The 19,642-nt window shown below is 34.3% G+C and overlaps 4 protein-coding genes and 1 long non-coding RNA gene across 6 annotated transcripts; 3 read left to right on the top strand and 2 right to left on the bottom strand.

Moving 5' to 3' along the window:
- Nucleotides 1–1,195: 1,195 nt before the first annotated feature.
- On the bottom strand, nucleotides 1,196–7,914 carry LOC127904455 (uncharacterized). Its single transcript, XR_008057655.1, has 2 exons — nucleotides 7,703–7,914; nucleotides 1,196–1,621 (listed from the first exon to the last, which is right to left on the bottom strand). It is a non-coding gene; the product is annotated as an uncharacterized LOC127904455 (long non-coding RNA).
- Nucleotides 1,198–4,990, top strand: LOC7458907 (cytochrome P450 98A2). The gene is made up of 3 exons (XM_006373625.3): nucleotides 1,198–1,684; nucleotides 3,606–4,003; nucleotides 4,140–4,990. Exons 1-3 carry the CDS (start codon nucleotides 1,198–1,200, stop codon nucleotides 4,782–4,784), a joined length of 1,530 nt encoding a protein of 509 aa, XP_006373687.2. The 3' UTR covers nucleotides 4,785–4,990.
- On the top strand, nucleotides 7,204–9,744 carry LOC18106094 (cytochrome P450 98A2-like). Its single transcript, XM_052448170.1, has 3 exons — nucleotides 7,204–7,765; nucleotides 8,340–8,737; nucleotides 8,874–9,744. Exons 1-3 carry the CDS (start codon nucleotides 7,279–7,281, stop codon nucleotides 9,516–9,518), a joined length of 1,530 nt encoding a protein of 509 aa, XP_052304130.1. The 5' UTR covers nucleotides 7,204–7,278; the 3' UTR covers nucleotides 9,519–9,744.
- LOC18106093 (cysteine proteinase inhibitor 12) lies at nucleotides 9,735–11,798 on the bottom strand. Its single transcript, XM_006373623.3, has 4 exons — nucleotides 11,475–11,798; nucleotides 10,581–10,791; nucleotides 10,153–10,298; nucleotides 9,735–10,010 (listed from the first exon to the last, which is right to left on the bottom strand). Exons 1-4 carry the CDS (start codon nucleotides 11,670–11,672, stop codon nucleotides 9,885–9,887), a joined length of 681 nt encoding a protein of 226 aa, XP_006373685.2. The 5' UTR covers nucleotides 11,673–11,798; the 3' UTR covers nucleotides 9,735–9,884.
- Nucleotides 11,799–12,716: 918 nt separating this feature from the next.
- LOC7458906 (protein kinase and PP2C-like domain-containing protein) lies at nucleotides 12,717–18,532 on the top strand. Of its 2 annotated transcripts, XM_024587187.2 has the most exons (12): nucleotides 12,718–13,058; nucleotides 13,165–13,282; nucleotides 13,494–13,660; nucleotides 13,876–13,943; nucleotides 14,043–14,266; nucleotides 14,917–14,968; nucleotides 15,460–16,006; nucleotides 16,395–16,464; nucleotides 16,557–16,776; nucleotides 16,871–16,975; nucleotides 17,590–17,685; nucleotides 18,079–18,532. In XM_024587187.2, the coding sequence occupies exons 1-12, from the start codon at nucleotides 12,944–12,946 to the stop codon at nucleotides 18,271–18,273; spliced, it is 1,977 nt and encodes a 658-aa protein (XP_024442955.2). In that variant the 5' UTR covers nucleotides 12,718–12,943; the 3' UTR covers nucleotides 18,274–18,532. The 2 variants fall into 2 exon arrangements, 1 of the variants encoding a protein (XP_024442955.2); XR_002978316.2 differs by lacking the exon at nucleotides 18,079–18,532 and having other exon boundaries at nucleotides 12,717–13,058; nucleotides 16,557–16,771.
- The last annotated feature ends 1,110 nt before the right edge of the window (nucleotides 18,533–19,642 follow it).

Raw genomic sequence — 19,642 nt, 5'->3', positions numbered from 1 at the left:
TAAACTAGGTTCGACTTGACAGATAGTGAAGATCGTGTTTGTTCCGCTAGCTTTTATTTTAGCGGTGAAACAAATACAGTAATATATTTGGAAATAAAAAAATTGTGTTTTATGCTATAAAACTTACTTAAAAAATTAAGTTTGAAATGTAAGTTTTGTACAGCTTTTTACATGTTTTTTTAATGGAGTTATGTAAATATTTGTTTGAGGTGTTTGAGAGTATAGTGGTGGTTGTTTTTTAAAGTGTATTTTACTCGGAAATGCATCAAAATAATTTTTTTATTTTTTAAAATTTATTTTTGATATTAGTATATCAAAATGATATAAAAATACCAAAAAAAATATTAATTTGAAGCAAAATAAAAAATAAAAAAATTTAATTTTTTTCAAAAACGTTTTTTTAAAACAAAAACAAACAAAAGTAAATTACATTTTATCCAATTTTTTTTTATATATAAATTTTAATTATAATTTTTAGCAAATACATATTTAAATCAAGCTAACTACGATTAAAAATGCTCTTTTTTTTTTTTTCATCAGATACCAGAGAGAAATGAACCAGAAACATCTCTCATCTTGCAATCTTAAATGGGCCATTAAATTTCTCTGCAGCTACTTTCACATCCACTGCTCTGCAAGCCTTAAATGGGTCATGCATAGTTATTAAATCTAACCCAATATAAATTTATCACAAGGCTCTGGTGATAAATCCGGCATATTGATCTAGGTTAATTAAAAAAACAATTAAAATGATCATATTTTTTTTTAAAAAATTACTTTTTTAAAAGTTAATTAATTATTTTACTCGGATTTTAACCAATATCAATACCCTTTAAAACAATTATCTTTTTCTCTCATTTATTTATTTTCGATATATTTGAATTATTAAGGATTGACAATCAATTTTTTTTTTTTGTGATGTCAAGTCATAGTTTTTTTCTTCTTCTTGAAAATATATTGACAAGGTGGGAAACACGCCTCCAGATTTATATCTTAATTATCTTATAATAAAATAAAGAATAAAATTTGAAAATATCCTAATATATTTGAAAGTATTTGGTGAATGATCTGCCACGTGCTTACCTACCCCATTTCAATCTATATGAAGACATCTCTCCTCCCATTATTTCACGTGATCCTTCAGAAACCAATCTTTGGACCTTTTCTTCTTCTTCTTTTATTATTCTTTTCTCCAATATGGCTCTGCCTCTTTTAGTATTAGTTTCGATCTTTGTTCTCCTTCTTGCATACATTCTGTACCAGAGGCTGAGGTTCAAGCTACCACCCGGTCCACGGCCGTGGCCGATTGTTGGGAACCTCTATGCCATCAAGCCTATTAGGTTCAGATGTTTTGCAGAGTGGGCTCAGGCTTACGGACCAGTTGTTTCAGTTTGGTTTGGTTCAACTTTGAATGTTGTTGTGTGTAATGCGGAACTGGCCAAGCAAGTTCTCAAAGAGAATGACCAGCAGCTGGCCGATCGACATAGGTCTAGATTGGCTGCAAGGTTTAGTAGAGACGGCAAGGACCTCATCTGGGCTGACTATGGTCCTCATTATGTGAAGGTTAGGAGAGTGTCTACTCTTGAGCTCTTCTCAGCAAAGAGACTTGAGGAACTCAGACCTATAAGAGAAGATGAGGTTACTTTCATGGCAGAATCCATTTTCAAGGATTGCACCAATCCAGGTATGTCATATAGCAGTATTAATTTCTCTTACACTTTTTCTTGTTTTAGCATTTTAGCTTTTGTGTAGTTTTTGTTTTATTAGATTTTTAGCTAATTAATCTTAAATTGAGAAAAGTAGATCAGTCAAAGTTATATTATTGTAGTTTTTGTTTTATAATTTTATTGAAAAGTAGGTCAGTCAAAGTTATATTATTCTTTGGAAAGTGACTGAGCTCGTTTGGCTAAGCAGCTGTCGGTGTTTTTACTAAGATTTGTATTATTTGTTTTTAAAATTAATTTTGTGTTGGTATTTTTAAATTAATATTTGATATAAAAAAATAGATTTTAAAAAATAAAAAAATTATTTTAATATATTTTAAAATAAAAATTACTTCAAAAAATAATAATATCAAGAATCTTATCACTATAAGCCAAATCTTCTGTTCCCAATTTTGGTGGACAATGTGGGTCCCAGATGTTCTAAATTAGTCATTTAATATATATTATTGGTTTGTCGAGGGAACTGTCACATCCATCCTTTCAATTTAACCCTTGTGAGTTTTTTTCTTTACTGTCATAGGTTTTTTCTATTCTCTTTTTTTTTCTATAATTATTTATGGTTTTTTTTTTTAATTTAATTCTTTTTATTTTATTTTTAGAATCTTAATTCCAGTCTCAAACTTTATTTGTTTTATATTTCAATTTCTAAGTCAAAAGGAATGAGAGAGAAAATTATCGGCAAATCTTGATAAAAAAAAACTTTTAAGTAACTGGATTCTTGTCATTAATAATTATGATTTTGATACCTATAAAATTATATTTGACACGTAAATTTAATGGATATGATTTTCACATTCAATGATGTTGGAGACAATGAATTAGAGCTTATGAATTTTTTTATTTAATTTAAATATGTGTTTTTAGAATGTGTTTTGTTGTTAGAAATGGAGTTATATATGTTTATGAGACTTTTTTCTCAATGTTTTTGGATGACAAAATTGAATCCTGATTTTCCGGTCACCGAAGCCAACTTTATTAATTAAAAAAGATGATAAATGAACAATGCATTATCAACCATTTTTTTAAAAAATAAACAGGTAAATGATATGTTGTTATTTTATTAAAAAAAAAGTATGGAAACTTTCACCTTTCCGCGTTGCTTTGTATTATTATACTTTTTAATTAAGGTTTCATAGAAAAAAAGAAAAGAAACGGTAAAGAAAATTAATTAAATTGAAAAGGTTATTTGTTTTTTTTTTCCACTTCCACGAAGAGATAGTTTTAAAATAAAAAATAAGTAATGAAATAATAATTTATTATTAGAAAGTTTATCTATTTAAAATAAAAAATATTATTTGTTATATTTAAATACTAAATTAAAAAAAAATCTAAAATGTTTTGCAGGGCTGGTTGCCTGCCCTTAGTTCCACCCCTGACTATAACTTGGGTAATTTTGTTTTGGATGAGTTTACATGTTGAGCCTGACAAGTGTTCTTATAAATCGCATATCCCATCACATTTTCTTGACGATCTGCATTTTTTAATTTAAATTCTCTAATAAAAAATCCGAAATTTTCTAGTGAAGTTCTTCTGAGGACTTTCTCAAAGCAGATTATTTTTTGAAAAAAACAGTAATGTTACATCACATGCCACCATTTATGACCGTTATGATCTGCCTCGAAAAGCTGTATCGATTGCCATCCTCCTTGATTAAAAATAATTTACCAGCGGATCAGGTACAAGGTTTCATGATTACTCTAGGCCCATGGCCACGTTAAATTATTGGAAACCATCATGCCACTCGAAGCCTGTTAGGTTGATTTTGACAAGACTTGTAGCTCAATTATTTAAATTAGGTTTAGTTCAGTTGTGTCTGATTCAGAATTGGCTAAAGAATGGTAAAAGGAAAATGCTCTTGAAAACAAGATTCATGTCTTGCAGAAAACCATGGAAAAAGCTTGTTGGTGAAGAAATATTTGGGAGATGTGGCTTTCAATAACATTACAAGGCTAGCATTTGGGAAACGATTCATGAATTCAGAGGGCATAATTGATGAGCAAGGCCAAGAATTCAAGGCAATTGTTTCCAATGGAGTTAGGCTGGGTGGATCACTGACCATGGCAGAGCACATTCCATGGCTTCAATGGATGTTTCCACTAGAGGAAGAGGCTGTTGAAAAGCATAACGCTCGTCGAGATGGGCTAACTAGAGTTATCATGGAGGAACACACCAATGCACGCAAGAAAAGTGGAGGTGCCAAGAAACATTTCGTTGATGCACTGCTTACATTGCAAGAAAAATATGACCTTAGTGAGGTTACAATTACTGGTCTCCTATGGGTATGAATGAATGCACGTTTCGCCTCAAAATCTTAAAACAATTTGGTGATTTCGTTTTTGCTGTTAAATGAATCATCGGTCGACGAGCTATGACTGATTATGGCCTAATTAAACTCGCACCTAATAATTTGTGCAGGACATGATTACTGCTGGCATGGATACAACAGCAATCACAGTGGAGTGGGCAATGGCTGAGCTAATCAAGAACCCAAGGGTTCAACAGAAGGCTCAAGATGAGCTAGACCGAGTGGTTGGGTTCGAACGTGTCATGACTGAGGCAGATTTCCCAAATCTCCCTTACCTGCAAGCTGTAGTCAAGGAATCGCTGAGGTTGCACCCACCAACACCACTGATGCTACCTCATCGTGCCAGTACTACTGTTAAAATCGGCGGCTATGACATCCCTAAGGGATCAGTTGTTCACGTAAACGTATGGGCTGTGGCTCGTGATCCAGCTTTGTGGAAGAACCCTTTAGAGTTCCGGCCGGAGAGGTTCTTTGAGGAGGATGTCGACATGAAGGGTCATGATTTCAGGCTACTTCCATTCGGCGCTGGAAGAAGGGTGTGCCCTGGTGCACAGCTTGCCATCAATCTGGTCACGTCTATGATCGGTCATCTGCTCCACCATTTTCATTGGACCACCCCTGATGGTGTCAAGCCGGAGGAAATTGACATGTCAGAAAGACCTGGAATTGTCACTTATATGATGACCCCACTACAAGCAGTGGCCACTCCTCGCCTGCCTCCACACTTGTACAAGCGGGTGGCTTCAGATATGTGATTTGCACGTTGCTGCCATGGTTGTACCTGGATTATATTAGTTTTTGAACGGGAGATGGTCCATCACCAAGTCTGAAACGGATGCCTATGGTTTGGAATAAATGATGGGAAAAAACATTAGCTGCATTCAATAAGCAGTCAATATTTTGTATTTGCAACTCAAGCATTTCTATATCATATGATTGAGGAGGTGACTCATAAAAGCCACACCAGTCTCATAAAAGCATTGATAGATACAGATTCTGACATAAAGCATAGTTGCCAGGGTGCTGTGTTTATTGCTCTATACGATACTGTCACTGCAAGACACAAAAGATTTAGCATCCGCTGGCATCAAATTCACATAAAACGCTCCCTCTATGTTCTTCATTACTTCAACCTTCAAATCAAACCGCTTACATCCAAGAGTACTATTAAATTCATAGAATGAAAGGACCGTCAGATATTATTGTTGTTGTTTGGCACTGGGCCCAAGCACGTGGCATGAGCCCAGGGGTGTCAGACGCGTGGTCTGGGCCTGAGATGCCAGGACACGGTTTGGGTCCTTGTTTTAAAAAATATGGTCCCTCAATTTTTTTTTTCTTCCTTGTATATTTACCATTCTTTCTTTCTAGTTTAGCTCTAGAGATTATGTTAAATATATGTTCTCTCGAGTTTAGATCAGTACTAGACTCTCTAAGATGTCTAGGTATTGCAAATGTTCTTTCTAGTAAAAAAAAAATTTAAATAGTGTAAGAATCAATCTGACGTGACTCAATCATCTTAGAGAGTTCAAAAACAATTTAGATGACCAACAAAATATATTTTGATTCAAAATAAATAGTTAAAATGTGATTTTTTTAAATAAACATTGAGACATCAATATATTAGATTAATTTGGGTCAACTCGTCAATCCACATACCAAATCATGAAATCATGATAATCCCATAAAAAACAAATTAAAATAAATTATGAAACTCAATTTCTAATAAATCTAATGTCGAATGATGAAACTGAAAAAAAAATAGTTAAAAAAATAACTCGATTTAACATGTCAAACCCGTGATTTGAGTCATGAGACCATGATAAACAAATAAAAAGAAAATTGAAACAAATTATAAAGCTCAATTTTCAATTAACCCAGTGTTGAAATATGAAATAAAAAAATAATTAAAAAGTAACATAAAAAACAACTCCAGTCAACCAAGGTTAACCCGCTAAACCCGTGACCCGAGTTATAAGATGAAGATAACCTCATAAAAATCAAATCGAAACAAATTACGTAGTTTAATTCCTAATCAACCCAATGTTAAAGGATGACATTGAGAAAAAAAAAAGTCAATTAGATAAAAAAAACTTGAGTTAATCTATCAAACCTGTAGTTCGGGTCATGTGTTTATAATAACATCATAAGAAGTAAATTTAAAAAATTCATGAAATTAAATCCTCAATAAACCTAATGTTAAAAAATGTGATTAAAATCGAAAGAAAAATAAAAAATAATATTATTATTTTAATAAATAATATTATATGAGAAGTACAATAATTTTTTTTTTCTCATATAGTTTTTTGTTAATTAGTTGTTGAGATTCAACAACGGAGATTATGTTAAATACATGTGATACTTTCTACACAGGAAACCTACTTCAAGATCATGTTATAAGAATTATTAAAAAAGCGTATAATAAAATTGTTCATAAAGATCTAGTAAATTACTGATAAATATGTCCAACTACAAATTTAAACTCATTTACGTTATAAAATAAAAAATACAAAACAAGTTTTCTTTTTTCTTTAAATTTTTTTTAAATAAAAATTAAAAAAAACAAAAAAAAATGATATAAAAATATCTTAAAGGTCTGAATAAGGAATTTTTTTTTTTTTACTTGTCAAGGAAGAATATTATCTTCGAATTTAATAGGGTAAGGTAGTAGTTTAGTAATGCTCATCTCCATGTCAATAGATTTAATCTCTCTAAAATATATGGAATGTTAATGAGCTTGTTTCATCTTATTAAAACCTGATTTTATTTTAAAATAATATTATTTTAATTTATTTTAAAACAATATTAAAAATATCAAATCAAGTTAAACTGTTTAATTAACCCATCAGTCATACCTTGAATCGATCATGGGCTGTGCTAGTTTAATAATTTCATGTATACTCAATAATACCTCCACGCATGCTTTTATTTTCTTTTAAATTATTGTTTTTGTAAAATGAAAAAAAAAGTATTCGATTTATGATGATAATAAATTAAAATTAAAGGAGGTGATCATCCGGACAATTTGGATGAAAAATTGCCATTGCCATTGCATTTGCATGACGCCCATTACTCACTCGTAATATTCACATAAAGCACGTTTCTAACAAAAACTTTCAAATCCATCAATTCTACACCATTATTCAAATATATATATATATATATATATATATAGACATCTCTCCTGGCATTTCTTTGGCTAGAACCTTCAAAAACTAACCTTTGCCCTATCTTCATCTCTCTTTTTCCTATATGGCTCTGCCTCTGTTAGTATTAGTTTCGATCTTTGTTCTCGTTCTTGCATACATTCTGTACCAGAGGCTGAGGTTCAAGCTACCGCCTGGTCCACGACCGTGGCCGATTGTTGGGAACCTCTATGATGTCAAGCCTATTATGTTCAGATGTTTTGCAGAGTGGGCTCAGGCTTACGGACCAATTGTTTCAGTTTGGTTTGGTTCAACTTTGAATGTAGTTGTGTGTAATGCGGAACTGGCCAGGCAAGTTCTCAAAGAGAATGACCAGCAGCTGGCTGATAGGCATAGGACTAGATTTCTCGCCAGGTTTAGTAGAGGTGGCGAGGACCTCATATGGGCTGACTATGGTCCTCACTACGTGAAGCTTAGGAAAGTGTCTACTCTTGAGCTCTTCTCAGCAAAGAGACTTGAGGAACTCAGACCTATTAGAGAAGATGAGGTTTCTTTCATGGCAGAATCCATTTTCAAGGATTGCACCAATCCAGGTATGCCATATAGTAGTATTAATTTCTCTTACGTTCTTTCTTTCTTTCTTTCTATTAGGAGCACCCATACGATGGTAGAAATATATTTGAGGTAGACGTCCTCTTAATCTTGTATCTTAAGATTCATCTGGCAAATCATGTTTGTTGTGAGAAATACTATCCCATCCCATAATTAGTCTTCATCAATAATCAACTAGATATATTATTTTTACTGTGAAATCAAATATTTTGATTTATATTAATTTTTGGGTTTTTCATTTTAGTCTTTAATTATCATAAACAAATCATTTTGGTTTTTTTTATAGCATAGATGATTCTTAATTTATTTAATTAAATGCATGCATTAACTTTTTAATTTACAATTAAGATTTTTTTATATGTCAAAAATCATGTTGGAAAAACCTACATATTTTTTTTTTTTTTGTGTTGAGATAAAAATATTCGATTGACAACAAAATGCGGGTCAGAAAGCTAGTTATCACACTAAAACCTGTCAGATTAATGGTCGTTGTGCCTAATTCGAAATTGTCTAAAAGGACTGGTCTTGAGATCATGAATTATCTCTTGCGCGCAGAAAACCATGGAAAAATCTTGTTGGTGAAGAAATATTTGGGAGATGTGGCTTGGAATAACATTACAAGACTAGCATTTGGAAAGCGGTTCATGAATTCAGAGGGGATAATTGATGAGCAAGGCCAAGAATTCAAGGCAATTGTTTCCGATGGATTTAGGCTTGGTGCATCACATTCCATGGCCGAGCACATTCCATGGCTTCAATGGATGGTTCGACTAGAGGAAGAGGCTTTTGCCAAGCTTAATGCTCGTCGAGACAGGCTGGTTAGATCTATCATGGAGGAACATAACAATGCACGCAAGAAAAGTGGTGGTGCCAAGAATCATTTTGTTGATGCATTGCTAACACTGCAAGAAAAATATGACCTCAGCGAGGTCACATTTATTAGTCTCCTATGGGTATGTATGCACATTTCGCTTAAAATCTTAAACAATTTGGTGGATAGAAGTTTCTCTATGCTGTCAAATGAATCTTTGGTTGACTGGCTATGACTGATTAGGGTTTAATTATACTTGTATCTAATATTTTGTGCAGGACATGATCAGTGCTGGCATGGATACGACAGCAATCTCAGTGGAGTGGGCAATGGCTGAGCTACTCAAGAACCCAAGGGTTCAACAGAAGGCTCAAGATGAGCTAGACCGAGTGGTTGGGTTCGAACGTGTCATGACTGAGGCAGATTTCCCAAATCTCCCTTACCTGCAAGCTGTAGTCAAGGAATCGCTGAGGTTGCACCCACCAACACCACTGATGCTACCTCATCGTGCCAATACTACTGTTAAAATCGGCGGCTATGACATCCCTAGGGGATCAGTTGTTCACGTAAACGTATGGGCTGTGGCTCGTGATCCGGCTTTGTGGAAGAACCCTTTAGAGTTCCGGCCGGAGAGGTTCTTTGAGGAGGATGTCGACATGAGAGGTCATGATTTCAGGCTACTTCCATTCGGAGCTGGAAGAAGGGTGTGTCCTGGTGCACAGCTTGGTATCAATCTGGTCACGTCTATAATCGGTCATCTGCTTCACCATTTTCATTGGACCACCCCTGATGGTGTCAAGCCAGAGGAAATTGACATGTCAGAAAGACCTGGACTTGTCACTTATATGATGACCCCATTACAAGCAGTGGCCACTCCTCGCCTGCCTTCACACTTGTACAAACGGATGGCTTCAGATATGTGATTTGCACTTTGCTGCCGTGGTTGTACTTGGATTATATTAGTTTTTGAATTGGAGATGGTCCATCACCAAGTCTGAAATAAAGAACAAGAGCTACATGTGTTGTATGCCTATGGTTTGGAATAAATGATAGGAAAAAACATTAGCTGCATTCATTAAGCAGTCAATATTTTGTATTTGAGGTTGTCAACTCAAGCATTTCAATATAGACAGATATGATTTGAGGTAACTCATAAAAGCCACATCTATGCCATAAAGCATCAATATATACAGATTCAAACATAAAGCATAGTTGCCAGAGTAGTGTGTTTATTGTTCTATATCATAATGCAGGTAGCAGCACACCAAGGCACACATGGTTTTAGCATATTATGGCATCAAATTCACATGAAACTTTCCTTCCATGTTCTTAATTACTTCAACCTTGAAATTTTCTTCTTTTATTCCCCTCCTCAATTTCAGAAGCAGATTGAATTTGGCATAATCTTCAATGACCTGCAACATCAAACCATGGAAAAATCAGTCGGAAAACTTCCACATTCACATATACCATAATGCTCACAGGTCGGAAAGATCAATCCAAGTATGGGACACAACAGAAGCAAGATTTCGAGCTCCAGCATTGAAAAATGCCAACCTTGGCTTTCGCCAGAAGGATCTCTACAAGTTCATATGGGGACAATGAGTTGGATCTCTTCTGAATGGACTTAACAGCATGATTTGCTGCATCTTGGACCTCAAGATCATTTGTTGGCACCAGTTGCCATCCTGATCCATGATCATCTGATTTGCATAACGTGCCTGATTAATCACTGTTTTGCGACTAAACTACTACTCAATAACACCCTTTTAAACAAAATCTACATTTAACTAAGATTGTACATCTCCAATCCCGTTGACAGCAAAATTGGCTAATTTAATAAGAAATGATAGCGTTATACCGAAAAATGAAAACATGAGAAGAAAACCTCACACGCCAATTCCATTCTCATTACAACCATCAACAGGAAAAAATAAAAACACAATCAATTGCTTATATCTATATATATAAAAAAGATCCATTACCTGGTTTAACACCGAGGTCAGAGGAAGTACCCCCTTCAACATGCTTGAATTCCTGCAACTGCTTGAAGTTCATCCACGGCTTCACCCAGACTTTAACTTCATACATCTTATTATTACCAGCATCAGTTGCCTCTACAGTAAGGTGGTATAGCTTACCAGCAACCACCTGCTCTTTCGCCTTCAACACCCTCACAAACTCAAGAATAGCATTCTGTCGACAATATCCAAAGTAAATACTAAGAAACCTAAGACCTTGCCAAAAAAGTAATCAAATTGACAAACATTAAATACTTGTACTAGCTATAATTTTCTGAATTCATTTAAAGATCAAGTTGAACTCAGTTAGCACACTTTGGAAAGTACTCAAGAAAAAAGCTTGAGCACAAGGATCCATAGAAACTTGAATACTAAAAAGGGGGCAATTGAGAATAGCCATATATGCAAATATATTTGTAATATATTATCCCCATTATTATAAAAATTAAACAATTTTTTTCAACTAATTAGATTTTTTTTTCATCTTAATTTCTAAAGTAATGAATCAACTATCAATCATCCTGTTTTCTTGACAAATATTTCATAGAAACAAAAAAAAATGAACAAAAATGGTTTATATGTTAGAAATACTAGAAAAATATATCAAGCCATAAGATAAAGACTAAATCAACAAATAAATCACCCAAAAAAAGGGGAAAAAGCAAAACTCTAGTAAATGAAAATCAGAAACCATATATAATCTAAAAAAACATTCAAAACTATAAGCACTCAAATCTCTCTATGACCCCTCTCAAATCATCATCATATTTGACAACAAAAAAGAAGAAAAAGAAAACAAGAAAATTAAGAATTCAAAGAATTGCAACAAAGAAAAGATAAAAGATCAAGAAAAAAAACCTCTTTCTTGTTATGTTCCTGGACAGCAAAACGAGCGAGGCTATCAATCTCTGCACTATTTTGAGAACCTTTACAGTCATGAACACCACCAAGCTTCATCTTCAAGAAGTTGTCCTGTCCGCAAAGACCCAGTTCAGTATAACACCCACAGAGCAAAACCAAGACACTCAAGATTATTAAAGAGGATTTATTCTTCATCGTCTTCGTCGTGTTTTTCAAACAGAAAGAGATCTATTCGGTTCTCTGTGTCTGTTTCTTCCCTGTTAAGGAATAAATTTTCGCAGATATTTAGTTAACTTGTGGTGGTTGATTTTGAAAGGTAGTTGGTCACCTCCTTCGATCTTAAGGGTTGGGTTGAACTTAAAATCACAAAGGGCTAAGCCCAAAAGCGAAGACCTCGGAAATAATCCAAGATGAATGCAACCACCCAAATATGGGCTTAGAGTCTAAGCAAAGGATTCAAATTTTAACTCTGCTCAAAGAAGGATATCATATGAAAATCATAGTGATTAAATCCAATCCCATCCATCTAACGATGTCATTTTATTTTTAAAAAATTAACAATGACATTATTTTATAACTTTTTAAGAAAATTAAATTGAGTTTTAACAAAGTCGATCGCGTCGTGGGTGGTCTTAGTATTCGTTTCAAACTGAGATTGAACCTGTTTTTTGTTAAAATTTAAATTTTTTTTGCTTCAAATTAATATTTTTTTGTATCTTTGAATTATTTTGATGTTTAGGTGTCAAAAATAAATTTTAAAAAATAAAAAAAATATTATTTTGATATATTTTCAAGAAAAAAACACTTTAAAAATAATATCTACTATATTTTCAAACATCCTCCGACTAAATCAACCTCAAATTGATATTTTTACACCTCAAACCATCTTGGAACAAGTCTCTTAAGTTGATTCTAGATCAAGTTTAATAAATGTGGTAAAAATTTGGAGACAAAAAAAGATTTGAAGAATTTTTTTTGATAGGTGTTGTTTATATATCAACTTTTGTGCATTCAAGTTAGAATTAAATGGTTTATGGAATTTTTACTTCAAATGCCTGATTTATGATTTCCACTACAGTAGCCAAAGAAGAAATATCCCTTAATTCATTATGTTTGAATTGCAAAAATTTGATGAGCTAAATTAAGGAAACTAAATTTTTGAGTGTCACTTGAGAAATAATTTAGGTGATAAGGAGAAGAGACATATGCCTCATGTTATATTTATGTCAATGATTTTTTTTTTTTTTACTTGAGGACATACAAACGGAAAACGGCCAGGAAAGGAAATTTCCTCCGAAGAACAGATTGAGGGGGAAAAAAAACATTAACCGCTAACTGGTGTGGTGGAGTACTCACTTCACTTGTGTCTAAAAAAAATCCACAGATCCCTACTTTTATCGGTTGTTCCTCTCTTCAAAAGCTGTATAGCGAGAAGAGAAAGGGAGCAAGAAAATAAATATAACGTAATGGGGCTAGAAATTGTGGAGCCAAATTCCTGCATAAGAGGATGCTGTACTAGCAATTCAATCCCACTTCACCTCCCTCCTTCTTCCTACACCCTCCTCTCTCCAATTGCCAAAGGTATGTAAAAAACTCTTCAAATTCTCTGACAGTTCGAGTCTTTTTAAGTTTTTGAATGTGGGTTTTCTTTCTTTCGGTGATTGATGTTTTCTTTTTGTGTGTGTAGGGGCTGAGAGTGTGGTTTATGGAGCTGTTTTGGATGGGAGAAAAGTTGCTGTTAAAAAACCAATCTTGTCTACTTCTGAGGACATTGATAAGTTCCATAAGGAGCTTCAACTCCTATGGTATCTATCCCTTTAACTTGTTTTTGTTAATGGGGATATGTGGTTTGCAATAATTTTAGATTTTAATGGGTTCTATTGAAACTCAAATCCCATTGCAATTTGTAGTTGGAAACAAAAGAAGGGATTTTGTTGCATTAACATATTGGGTTATGTTTATTCTATTTTTTTATTTTTATTTTATCTTCCTATTGGTTTTTGTGGAATAATGAAGCAAGCTAGATCATCCTGGAATTGCCAAGCTGGTTGCAGCTCATGCAAAGCCTCCAAATTATATGTTCTTTTTTGAATTCTATGAATCTGGTAATCTTTCTGAGAAATTACATGTGGAAGAATGGAGTCCAAATATGGATCAGGTGCTCATGATCACAGTCCAGCTGGGTATGGCTTGTTTTCACTTGAAAAGTTTATCTGTTTTATTTTTTTCTTCAAGATTAAAATTTTTGAAGTCATGTTCTGTGGTAGTGTTGGATGCAACTGAATTTTCTCACTAAATTGTATATTTTTATTGATTTGGTAAATTAGAAGATTTTTTTGTAAGGACATTGTAGTGTAATGTTACGTTGTTTTTCATTTTCACTGTTTTCTTCTTCCAGCAAAGGCTTTGCAATATCTGCATAACCACGAGATTGTACATAGGGATGTGAAACCAGCAAATATTCTTGTAATTATCTTCCATAAGCTTCTAGTCAATCCATGGTTTGCTTTTTGGTATTGGAAATTGTTGAAACACAATTTTGAGATTTTTTTCAATATGATGCAGCTTGATGAAAACCTTTGTCCACACTTAGCAGATTTTGGTTTGGCAGAATACCAGAAAAATCTTAAGGGAGTTTCTCTTGAGAACTGGAGATCATCCGGAAAGCCAACTGGTGGTTTCCATAAAAAGAACATGGTTGGCACACTCATTTATATGGCTCCAGAAATATTGAGGAAGGAGATACATACTGAAAAATCAGATGTCTATAGTTTCGGAATATCCATCAAGTAAGACTTTCAGAATGTTTCTAACTTGCAAAGCTTCTGTTATATTTAACCAGGAGAAGAATTTATTTGCATGTTTTTACTTGAGCAGTTAAATTGTAATTGGTTAGTTCAAATGAGAAGTTTTTGGAAGCCTACACAGTTTCTTAAATACTCAGGCCATTGAATATGATTCAATTAAATAATTTTTAACCTTGGCCGAGCAATGGAAAGACAAATCCTCTTGTGGTCTCTATATTGACACATGGTAACTTGTCGATGTAGTTTCTTAATCAGCTATGTACCTGTCGTTGCGACAAGAAGTGATACAATATGTTTTGCAATTAATTTTACCCCTGAATAGTTATGGAATGATTCATGAAGAAAATTTGGCCCAAACAGTAGAATGAGAAAAAAAAAAGTCTTATAATGAGATAGGCTTTGCTAGTTGAGAGTGTTAAGAGCTAGATATATCAGTTTAGGTGGAGCTTGCTTAGTTATGCTGCTTTACATGCTTAGACTAAAGTCCTTACCTGTTCATCAAGTAAGGTTTATATTCCTTGTTTTTTCTCATATACCCAGGCATGTTTTTATTCTCTTTAAGTCGCATATTAAAAATATTCATATGGTTTTCTCCCCTATGGAAAAGAAAACTCATTTCTATTCTTTTGCAGTGAGCTTCTTACTGGTGTCGTCCCATATACTGATCTCCGTGCAGAAGCTCAGGTCAGTCTTTCTTTTGTTTGGTTTGTTATTTATATCATCTTTCATTTTCAATTTTTTTTTGTATTTCCTGAACTATAGCTGTCTGTATTGAGTTTCTCTTGTGTTCTGATGCAAACCATGTTTTTTGCTATGTAATAGGAACAATTGATAACCAGAATAACTTCCTAACATCTAAATGTATGTGTTAGCTGGAAAAAAGTTCTTAAACTGTTTATTAAAACATGCACATACTAAATGTCACTCTTTTGTTCCGTTGATTTATTTACATTGTTTGATAAAGTATGCACATACAGTCATATCTAAAACACACGTGGAGCTGATCATAACTGTTTTATTTATGTGATTAGGCTGAGCCAGCTTGTAGAACTTGGGAACGCAAAGTTCTGTTTATTACATTCTCTTGGACACTCAAAACTATGTCTGGCATGTTCTGCTTTCCACTTAACATGAATAATTAGATTTTTTGGTTTTGGTTCCATAAATGCTGGCAGGCCCACACTGTACTGGAGATGAACTATACTGAACAGCAACTTACAGCATCTGTGGTGTCTGGTAAATTACGACCTGCTCTTGCTGGTCTGGGTTCGGGTGCTTCAGCAAGCATACTTTCATTAATACAGAGATGTTGGGATGACAATCCTCAAAATAGACCTTCTTTTACTGATATACTATTGGAACTTGATCCAATCTTGGAGAGTAGAAAGAAATCAATTGGAAAAGATTTTTCCCTTGACAAATATTCTATTTCACATGGAGATCAGCCAGCAGATAGTGCCAAGAATCTTACAACGTACCAGGAGATTATTAACTGGTCCACTCAGGGAGAAATTCTATCAAAGGCTCCTCCTGCAGTAGATTCCAGTTTAAGAATTTGGCTTGATTGTTCAAATGTTGGTTTGGCTTATCGTCCAATACTTTCCTGGGGATCCTTTGCCACATGCGGTAAAAGGGAGACTATGGAAGATACCCACTTCCTTATGCCCCATATGTGCAACGAAAAGGATATCCATGCTTTTGGTATCTTTGATGGTCATAGAGGTATGCTCGCTTTCAATAGAAATCATACCATGGCCGTGAATTTGAGGAAGAATAAATTCAAATTACCTTTAGAGCATAGTAGACAATTAATCACCACATTTCTAAGATATTAGTAGGTTAAAATCATTCTTCCTCAGTCTAAGCCCGCTACATTAATTCGTAGCACTTCAATTTTTGTTTTCTTTTTTTGAAAGTACAATGAAATACTCTCTTAATTTCAGGGGGGTATCTGTTTTATCTCTTAAGTTCAGGTTTTTTTTTTTAAGAAAAAAAAATCACTTTCGTTGTTTAGGAGAACATTCAAAAATTCATTTTGTTTTATTTTTATTTTTTCAATTTATTTTTTCTTGTTTGAATTAGTAATACATGTTTACCGGTTTATCTTCAGGTGCAGCAGCTGCTGAGTTTTCAGCTCGAGCATTACCTGGATTTCTGCAAAGTACTGGTTCTGCCAGCAGGTAGCAAATTTTGGATGGTTTCTCCTTTCAAAAACATTTTAAACTACAATAGGCCCGTTCTTAAAGTAATTAAACCCTTTACATGAATGCAGCCCCAGAAATGCATTAGTTGAAGCATTTGTTAGTACAGATGCTGCATTCAGAAATGAACTGGATACTCATCGTAAATCTAGGAGAGTTGTTCAGAAAGACTGGCATCCTGGCTGCACTGCCATTGTTGCTTTAATAGTTACAAACAAGCTTTTTGTTGCAAATGCTGGTGATTGCAAGACAATTTTATGTCGGGCTGGCAAGGCCTTTCCTCTAAGTAAGGTCAGCTGCATTCATTTACACAAAATGTTTTTCAGTTCCGTGGCTTGTTGTGAGTTTTTATTTTTCTGAAACTGGTTAGACTTTGAAAAATCAGGATCATGTCGCAAGCTATATTGAGGAGAGGGAGCGTGTGCTTAGTGCTGGGGGACAAGTAAAATGGCAAATTGATACTTGGAGGGTTGGACATGCTGCACTCCAGGCAAGTAGTGTTTGTTTCTCAACAAGTCCTTTATTTATATGATTCATTTCCAGATAGCTGAATGTTTAATTGAAGGCTGAGTGATGAACCTTGGATCCACTTACAAACTAGAATTTAGAGAAGTCATTTAATTGGAAAAATATTCCCATTATATATCAGCATATATGTATGATTTAAATCCAATATTTTACTGGAAGAAACATTTTAAACCCAAATGCATCTGAAACAGATCTTGATTGCATGTGTCAATGTATCCCTGGAGATGCTATAAAAAATATTATAGTAGGTTACCCATTTATATATCTGATGCATATCAGGTGAACACTTCGATTGGACCCATGCCCAGTAATTGCTTCTGATTTCAAATATTGGCCTTCAGACTGACATTTATAATTGGATCTTCTCAAAATATATTTAGGCTTCGGATCTATTTTAGGTTTTAAATCCGAGAAAAAATTAATCACGGTTTTGTGAATCCTTTGCTCTCCTACTATGTTTTATCTTTGTTAACTGGGGAAGTTTTACAAACTGTGACTGGGAAATGTTTATAGCCATTCTTCCTCCACCACCATCTCTCCTGTTAAAGAGTTCAATTAATTAATTTCTTTTAACAGGTCACTCGATCCATCGGTGATGATGATCTGAAGCCTGCTGTAACTGCAGAACCTGAGATAACCGAAACTGTACTGTCAGCGGAAGATGAATTCCTGGTAAGGACCACTGCTTTGACTAGTTCTTGTTATGGCAAGCAGTTTCATGTGCACTGAGTTCCTTATTGCTTCAGCTTTCTTTCTAGAGGGGAACAATGTGGTTCTAAAAGCAAAAGTCAGTGCTGGAAAATGGATATGCTGCCTTGTTATAACCGCTTCCCATTGTTTATTGACGCCTTTTATATGCTTTTGTCGTTGTATTGTTCGGAATGAGTTTGATTAAAAAAGAATGGCGATTAAAAAAGAATTTGATTAAAAAAGAATGGCGATTAAAAAAGAATGGCATACGCAATGATCTGTTGGTAAATGTTAGCAGTGCTAAAATGATTACAAATGAACACATTTTCTGATGTTCCATTGGATGTAAATGAAAGCAATGTTTTCAATTTCTAGGTGATGGGCAGCGATGGGCTTTGGGATGTCATGAGTAGTGCAGATGTCATAAGCATAATCAAAGACACCGTCAAAGAACCTGGTATGTGCTCCAAGAGATTGGCAACAGAAGCTGCAGAACGAGGCAGCAAAGACAACATTACGGTCATTGTTGTCTTCCTGCGCCCAGTATCGACAGCTGAGAGAATTTATTAGGCAAACTGAAAATTGTCGATCACAAATGGATGCTGTCGAGACCTAAACAAGATAATGTATGCTTTTACTCGGTCTTCACTGCTTCATGTAGTTTATTCATTCGTTTGTATGATAATAAATTAATGTATTAATTTATTTTCGTGAAGGCTTGTAATTATAATTTGTAATCATGGATCATTGATTGCTAATCACCTGTACAACAGCGGGCGATTGGCAAATTTAAATTTAAACTCCAAGCCCCATCTCCTGATTTTCGATAGTATTGTGTGAGTCGTCAGTGATTCAAAGCTGATGATCGGATCCTCACTGAGAATCTGAAAAACCTGGCTCATATCATATCCATAGAAGACATATTCTGATTGATAATTCGCCAACTCATCATCCTCACCTGAAATAATTCCTATCACGTGATCATCACTGAATCTTGCAAGCACCATCTGTTGATTTTCGCAAATCATTGATTCTTGAATGAAGTTTAATTGCTGATGATCAGGCTCCACTTGCAAGGCAGGTTCAATGTTGACAATTACTGTCTCATCATATAAAATATCTTCAGTAGCTTGAACTCCATTCTCTATTTGAACAATGGCTGCCTCAAGCTCCGTCTCCTGATTTTGAGTAATCATTGGTTCTTGAATGAAGTAAGCTTGGTTTGGCTCCACTTGCATCACAGGTTCAATGTTGTCGAATTATATTTCTTTCTCAAAAGAATCTTCAGTAGAGAATCCTCCATCATCTTCCATTGCAACGGCAGCCGCCTCAAGCCATATCTCCTGATCTTCAGTAATCTACTGCGTTTCTTGAGATTATGACAGTTAAGACCCCACGTCGATTGATTGCCAATGTCCCAATCTCTATTTTCTGAATATTATCGAAAGTATCTTCAGTAGATCGACCTCCGTCCATTGAAACCGTTGCAGCCTCAAGCCACATGTCCTGATTATGGATGATCTGCTGGGGTTCTTGAGCTGGTGACCTTATAGATTCAGAGTTGATCACTGTAAAAGTGGTAATGCTTTGAATGATCTTTGAATATATTCTCATCTTCAGCAACTTCAAAAACTTTGCATTCATTTTGCATTGTGCAACACAAGAATAGGGTTATGATCTTGATCAATGAGAAAGAAGTGTGGCAAGTTAGCTTAGAAAGAAGATTGTTTTTTAATATGATGCTACGGGTTTTTTGCTTGATAAGGAGAGATCAGCTGCATTTATATAGGAAAATATAATGGCAAGTAATCAATTAGGAAATCCAAATCCATTTTGGAATAAAAGAAAGGGTTGACATAAACATGCCTATATCTTGAGATAAAACAGAAATAGATTTCTTTTTTTCTTTTTCTTTTTTTGTATGGACTTGAAATATTAA

The sequence above is a fragment of the Populus trichocarpa genome, chromosome 16 (assembly GCF_000002775.5).
Source record: "Populus trichocarpa isolate Nisqually-1 chromosome 16, P.trichocarpa_v4.1, whole genome shotgun sequence".
In the NCBI taxonomy this organism is placed as follows: domain Eukaryota; kingdom Viridiplantae; phylum Streptophyta; class Magnoliopsida; order Malpighiales; family Salicaceae; genus Populus; species Populus trichocarpa.
This window is presented reverse-complemented; position numbering and strand designations above follow the sequence as displayed.

Bases quoted from the DNA above. Each gene is read 5' to 3' on its own strand.
- LOC7458907 (XM_006373625.3), top strand. From the start codon at position 1,198: ATGGCTCTGCCTCTTTTAGTATTAGTTTCGATCTTTGTTCTCCTTCTT. The intron at 1,685-3,605 runs GTATGTCATATA...CATGTCTTGCAG, and splicing joins CAAGGATTGCACCAATCCAG to AAAACCATGGAAAAAGCTTG. The intron at 4,004-4,139 runs GTATGAATGAAT...TAATTTGTGCAG, and splicing joins CAATTACTGGTCTCCTATGG to GACATGATTACTGCTGGCAT.
- LOC18106094 (XM_052448170.1), top strand. From the start codon at position 7,279: ATGGCTCTGCCTCTGTTAGTATTAGTTTCGATCTTTGTTCTCGTTCTT. The intron at 7,766-8,339 runs GTATGCCATATA...TCTTGCGCGCAG, and splicing joins CAAGGATTGCACCAATCCAG to AAAACCATGGAAAAATCTTG. The intron at 8,738-8,873 runs GTATGTATGCAC...TATTTTGTGCAG, and splicing joins CATTTATTAGTCTCCTATGG to GACATGATCAGTGCTGGCAT.
- LOC18106093 (XM_006373623.3), bottom strand. From the start codon at position 11,672: ATGAAGAATAAATCCTCTTTAATAATCTTGAGTGTCTTGGTTTTGCTC. The intron at 10,792-11,474 runs GTTTTTTTTCTT...TATTGTCGACAG, and splicing joins AGGAACATAACAAGAAAGAG to AATGCTATTCTTGAGTTTGT. The intron at 10,299-10,580 runs GTAATGGATCTT...TATGCAAATCAG, and splicing joins TGACCTCGGTGTTAAACCAG to ATGATCATGGATCAGGATGG.
- LOC7458906 (XM_024587187.2), top strand. From the start codon at position 12,944: ATGGGGCTAGAAATTGTGGAGCCAAATTCCTGCATAAGAGGATGCTGT. The intron at 13,059-13,164 runs GTATGTAAAAAA...TTGTGTGTGTAG, and splicing joins CCTCTCTCCAATTGCCAAAG to GGGCTGAGAGTGTGGTTTAT. The intron at 14,267-14,916 runs GTAAGACTTTCA...ATTCTTTTGCAG, and splicing joins AGTTTCGGAATATCCATCAA to TGAGCTTCTTACTGGTGTCG.